At 33.0% G+C, this 6,767-nt stretch overlaps 1 protein-coding gene across 6 annotated transcripts in view; it reads left to right on the forward strand.

Annotated features, from left to right (window-relative positions):
• LOC655107 (uncharacterized protein) overlaps positions 1-6,350 on the forward strand; it is a 118,945-nt gene extending 112,595 nt beyond the window's left edge. For 5 of the 6 annotated variants that reach the window (XM_064356050.1, XM_015978088.2, XM_064356043.1 and 2 more), the window contains 3 exons: positions 2,800-3,053; positions 5,708-5,763; positions 5,885-6,350. In XM_064356050.1, the coding sequence (XP_064212120.1) occupies positions 2,800-3,053; positions 5,708-5,763; positions 5,885-5,894 (320 nt within the window). In that variant the 3' untranslated portion in view covers positions 5,895-6,350. The remainder of the gene's footprint in view (positions 1-2,799; positions 3,054-5,707; positions 5,764-5,884) is intronic. The other variant, XM_064356040.1, reaches the window with a different exon arrangement.
• Positions 6,351-6,767: the final 417 nt, after the last annotated feature.

The following is a 6,767-nucleotide window of genomic DNA, read 5'->3' on the forward strand; positions in this document are numbered from 1 at the left end:
AATTATGGCGACAAAATTCAACGTCAAAGGACTACTTGTTAAGTATTGGAAAGAGTCGTCGTTATTACGTTTGCGATAAAAATATGAATAAAATTATTTTGGATTCATAAATATTCACATCGGCCTTGTTATTTCGGCGATTCGCTATGAATACTAAATGGGAGGCACTTTGCACAAAAAGGCAATAAAAACCGTCTTCAAACAAGCAAAAACACAGCCCAAATCAGATATTTTTTAAATTTAAATTACAAATTTCATTAGTTGTCACGCATTTTTTATAAAGTTATTACTAAGTCAATTTTCTTGTTGGTAACATTTTAAGCCTTCTTTTTAATATCTGAATCCTTGATTATAAACACTATTTTAAAACACGTTTCTATAGTAACGTGTTTTCACTATTTTAAAGCACGCTCCCCATAGCATTTAAATGTTCCAACAACAAAAATTTGCATAACACTTATACGAAAACGCTTAAAATTCTCGGTTGTCTAGGTATATATTGGGAGAGTTGGGATACTGAACGTCAAACCGAGCTAATTTTGTAGTATGTGGCTAAGGTATATATTTCTATCCTTTTTTATGAAAATTTTTGTTAGTAATTTATGTCAGAGGTTAATGTCGAAAATAATTTCAAGGTTATAATTTTTGTCAAATGCATAAAATGACATAATTTTACGTTAAATTTAACCAGGGACGTAGGAAATGTAGGAATTTTAGGATTATTATTTAAATTATTTAATGTTCACATTTCTGAAATTTTTCGATATTTATTTTAATATTAAATACATAACTTAAAACATATTTCAATGTTAAAAATGTTTTTCTTTCAGTCACAATTTTTAGTTAAACATCTCGTCCCAAAAATTGATCATTAAGAACCCTTCATATTTCCCTTCGTCTTTTTAAATTTTTCAAAAAATAATTTTGAAGGCCTTTTTGTGTGAAAGTCGTAATAAAATCGTGAATTCCAATAACTTTATAATTTGAAATAGAATATAAAGTTTAAGTAAATGCTAAAGGCGTCCAGGCAGCGACAGGTTCAACTTTCCTAAAGATTAGACCCAAATTTAGGTTCAAGTAACTACGTATTTTTTGAATGTGCATAGACAGATTCCCAAAATATCATAGATTTTGAACATAACATTATTTAGACATTCCACTTTTCCAAATGCTTGTTAATAATAAACGTAAAACTTGGCAGAAAAGATTCAATTTCTCTCTCTTTCATCGATGATTACTATTTCTTAAAGTTAAGAGAAAAATGTTATGATGAAGAGTTTAGATGTAAAATTTTTGTACTTTCAAAGAAATCTTTTAAAATTTGAAGTTCATATCACGAAAAACAGTAAATTGACGACGACTGCCAGTCTAAACCATTTTTAAACGCACTTAGTCGACGATAAATGGAAACATTTTTTGACAAATTTATATGACTTTTCGACAAATTTTAAGTGTAACACCACTGATTTCTAACCCAATTTGTTTTCTTATACATTTCAACAGACGTATATGAAACAAAATTTTGAAAATTGACATTCAGTGAAACTATACTGGGCTGAAACTCAATTTTTAAGAAAAATAACAAACAAAATTGTTTTTTTACAATCGGGTGTTGTTCCTAGGTTAACTTATTACTCACAGACCAGTTCTTATCTCGATTTAAATATTTGTAACGGGGTAAACAGCGAAATAATAATAATGCTTTTATGGAAAAACCTAAAGTTCAAATATAATAAAAAATACAGTATTACAAGTAAGTCATATACAGTACCCAAAAAAAAATTATCAAAAAACATAGTACCATTTAAAAAAAATAATAAAGTGACTAAAAATTAAGGTTTTTTCATTTATTTTTAAATGACACTAAACAATTTTTTTCAAATGATTTTTATTGTTGCTAAGATCCTCAGAGAGTTAACACATATTTTCATGCGATTTGAACTTACAACTTTTTTAATAGAACAATAAATTTAATCGACTTTTTAACCCGTTTAAATTTCAGATTTTGCATTCACGCACTTGCTTAAACAGCTCCTCTTAAGCTTATATTTTCCCCACTAGTATTATTAATAACTATAAGGGCAACGCAAAATCTTAAATTTTATTTCAGAGTAGACTAACTAAATTTTAGCAAATCTGCTTTAATTCTGTTACCGCAACACTTTAATAAAGGTCCACAATTATGTTTATCCTGCTGCAGCTTCTAAAAATCTTGTTTTATTATTTCGACACCACATATTATAGTACATAAAACCCTAGAGAAAGTTTACGACTCGACGCATCAACGTTATTAAAAAACTCAAAACCTGGAATATAGCCCTATATATCGGAAGATCGTATGTAGGCAAAGTATAAACCATTTTTCCCAAAACAGATTTACCAAATTGTTTGCTCTTTTTTATCGCATAGAAATATCTCGAAGCCATTCTCTATTCGACACAAAATTGTGTTTGTTGGGGTCAAAACAAATTTTTTCGTCGAGTTTTATAATCCATTAGCGAAAATCTCGTCAAGAATTTTACCAGAAGTATCACTTATACTTTTATCAGTCCAGAGCAAAATAAACTCGAACACTATTTGAATAAAACCAAATACATAAAAGATGATTTGCCGCACAATCGATCCAACTGTCGCGCGAATGGAAAAAATAAATATTCGCCCGAGAATTCATCAAGCGCCTGCTTTTTACCACCATTCGGTAAGGAAATGTAGAATTAAATTATTATTCCGGGCTATTTCCGGTCCATTCGGAAGCTGGAATTTCCAGGTATTCGCCTAATAAACTCGTCGCTGTTCCAGGGGGTGTGTTTGTGGTGCTTCTCTGCGGCCTGGCCCTCGCCATTCTAGTCGCCATCCTCGAGTTCTGCTGGAACAGCAAGAAAAACGCCCAGACCGACCGCCAGTCGCTGTGTTCGGAAATGGCAGAAGAATTGCGGTTTGCGGTGCGTTGTCACGGCTCCAGACAGCGTCCCGCTCTGCGAAGATCTTGTACAAGGTGTAGTCCGGCCACGACATATGTGCCTGCGGCCCTTGATTTACCGCACATCAATGGGGTAAAATAAGTTTCACTCAGTTTCCGTCAGGCAATCTCGGGCGCGATCACCAAGACCATAAATTATATCGGGAATACGTCGCTTTGAAATTATTCACTTTTTCACGCGTTCAGCCCATCAGCGAATTTGTTTCGTTCTCTTCCATGCCATTCTCCCTTACATTATCTAAAGCCACACTTTTTGCACCCGGTATTGATTCGATCGTAAATTGACTCCGCTTTCAACACAATCATAGCGCCCACGTTAAATATTTCGACGGTCTTGTTTACAAGAAATGGTTTTTCAAGCGTTTTCGTGAGAAATTGCCAATTTGCAAAATTGACTCGTTTGCCGTATTTTCCAGTTTTGGATTTATTGATTTTCGAGAATATGGTCCGCATTGGTTTTGCTAAAATCTAAAAATAAACTGCTGACCGGATACTGAATTAAAAAATTATTTCATTATTTGTAATTTTGTTCATACATGTTTTTGCAATTTAAACCATTTATAAATGTTGACATTTGCTAAAATCCCGAAAAATATACACAAATTAAATGAACTTACTATATGGCTTGATTAGTCACTTAATATAAAATAAAAAAATTGTTCCGAGAATTTTCGCAAAATATAAGTGTATTCCTCTGTGAATAAAAGAAATAAAGGAAGTTCTGATGCTGAACCACCGGTGTTTCTCAAGAATTCTCTCCGGAATTGCAACTTACTACATTTGCGAAGTTGGCTTATTATTACAAATCTTATTTAAAATAAAATTTTGCAAAAAACAAACATCTTGTCCATACAATAAGACGCTGATATCTAATTAAATTGAATGTAAAACGTCATTTGTCATAAGGTCATTTACTTTTATAGAAACAATACCCATTTAATCTAAATTTATTTTAGCATAACTAGTCATATTATTATACAGACTGCCTCAAAACTGTGGGATTCCGAGTTCAAAGCGTTGGAAAGAATCACTTCACTAATTTAAATATAAAAAAAAAATTTTTTTTAGAAAAAAACTTTCATTTAAAAGATGCTCTAAAGAAAAAAAAATAATGTATCTATCAGAGGAGAAAATTTTTGCTTACAAATTAGGATTTTAAAATTTATAAAAACTTTGGAAACAATGCTAAATTTAAGAATTCTGTAATTATTTAATGCCGTATTGTTATGAATTATGACCGTTCAAAGCAAAAATATTCTCCTCTGATAGAAAAACATATTTTTTTCTTTTTAGTGCATCCTTTAAATAAAAATTATTTTCTAAAAAAACATTTTTTTTTTATTTATTGCATTTTAGTCTTTATTTATTCTTAACGTCTTTTTCTCTGAGATTTAGTTTCGAGGTTTTATTGTAGCACCATTATTTCTCTGATTTGTTCAAACTTGTTTAGTAGTATGGGATAGAAAAAAGTTGTTAGCATTAAAAGAACATCCTAACCTCTGTTTTGTCTATAATCTATTGTCCAAGATAAATAAATTTAAAAGAAATTGCGACATTTGTTTGTAACAAAACGTGGTGAAAATGATTAGGTTTTAATATATTTCCCAATGAGAAACATACTGTTAAGTTACGCTATGTACACATCGAAAACCCATTTGTAAATATAACCTAAAACTTTAAAACCCCATTTTACCCTTTTAGGGAATATTTACCACATAGGTTTACATTGTCACGCAGATTAAGTAAGTAAGCAATTTTTTCAATTCATTGGGACAACAGAAATACTCTTTCAAATTTGGCTCCAAAAATATGAAACAGACAGACAGACAACAAAGCAAGTTAACTTTAAATTTAATTTTAAATCTAATAATTGTATTTTTTTTCTCAAAAATAAAACTTATTTTTTTTAAATTGTTTTTTATTATTATTCTCCACAATAATTTACATCATACCCAACAACAAACAGTAGTTTTTGCCTGCGTTTAAAGAAATCGCAATTCAAAGTGCTCCTATAGTGCACCTTCAAACCAATATGTATCTTTGTGGGAAAGCTCCGTATTTTTTTTCTATATTTGGACTAATGAAGTTATTCTCTACAACGTTCTGTACTTGAAATTCGCCAGTTTTGAGACATAGTGTAGAATAAAAAGATACAAATGTTCTCATTCTCATTCAAAATAAATAAATAAATAAACACTGAGCCTGCTGTAAAAATTACCTCTTATGTTCCAAGTTTTGATTATAATTTATTATCAAAAATGTTACCCGGAATAAAATTTTGCAAAAAATAAATATAATCATGTCTAAACAATAACACGCTGTTCCGTCCGCAGATCAATTTTGGTGGATGCGCCAGGCAAAATAAATTTTAAAATTAGAATTGAATGTTAAGTGACATTTATCACAAAAGCGATTCAATTTTAATGCAAAATTAGAAACTCATTAAGCAACTTTTTAAAGAACAGTCGATTAAACGCCTCATTATGGAATATGTAGCATCTTGAATTTTAATAAGATTTTAAAAAATCGCTATCTTACTCGCAGTTTCCAGACATGACAAATTCAGAGAAGCTTTCCATATTAAAAATTTCTCAGTCAGATGGTGTCCTTGTCATTAAATCTTCCTTGATTAATCTCAAGACGGAAGAATTCTTTATCTCCAAGTTTCACAATTTAATTCAAGCTTATTTTTCTCAAATAACTAATTGTTTTCTCTCGTTTCTATAGCCAATGAATTTAATGGAAATCCAATTTATTCCCGAATCGAGTCAACACGCGCAAAGGTAGCCATTTTTGTTCTTAATCCCAACCAAACAAAATTAAAGTAACCGTAGACCACCATCACTTTTACACTTTTTCACGCCTAGCTCTGCGGGCTCGTCGCTCACAGACGTTGTGTTGCAGGAAGGCGTGATGCTGCCCATGATGGACCTGAAGAAGTCGCCCATCAGCTACGACGTCGACACTTAGCGGCGACTCTACGCTGGGGGCACGTCGACGTTCGCGTGCACCTCCAGCGCCATCCGGGACTGCTGCGGGGGCCCGTCCAACTCCCGCCCGCAGCGGGCGGCCACCCTCAATTACCGGGCCACTCCGCAGTGCCCAGATCTGGCGAAAAAAAGTGCCACGCTGGGACGTAACTCCGGATTCTGTCGCGATACGTGTGACATTGTACAAAGCGGTCTGCAAAACGACGTCCCGGATAAAATACTGTGGAAGTTCGATTGTGATATTGGTAGTCCGAACAACCCAGACGTAGTGACCAGGACACTGCCCGACGCCATCGTAAGTAGGACCACCACTTTGTGATACATAGGTAGAATTTGTAAATTGAATCAAATAAATGGACTGATGTTTGTACCAATTTCAATACGATTGTTAGGGAATTTCCGCTGATTTCAATATTTTACAAAAAACGAATTTTAGAGACTGCCTAACCAAAATTCTTAATCAAAAATAAAAAACACAAATCTTTCACCCTCGCTTCTCCCCGTCCCCATATTTTCCAAATCGAACCTTTCGTCGGCCCAAATTGCCTCAGTTCCTTCCGACCCAAGTCACGTCTAACCAAATTCGCGGTGTTCCAACACAGTAAATGGTCTATAAAGATTTTTTAGCAACGCTTTAATTTTTTATGCCTCATCTATTCGTAAAACTGAACGACACATCGTTCAGAGCCAGCATGAACTCAACCATAAGCTGTAGTAGAAACTGGCTAAATATTTTATTTAATTGATTTATTTTATTCCCCCGACGGCTCCGCTTTGTCCGACTGAGACTAAATGAA

Source organism: Tribolium castaneum, chromosome 1, assembly GCF_031307605.1.
Source record: "Tribolium castaneum strain GA2 chromosome 1, icTriCast1.1, whole genome shotgun sequence".
In the NCBI taxonomy this organism is placed as follows: domain Eukaryota; kingdom Metazoa; phylum Arthropoda; class Insecta; order Coleoptera; family Tenebrionidae; genus Tribolium; species Tribolium castaneum.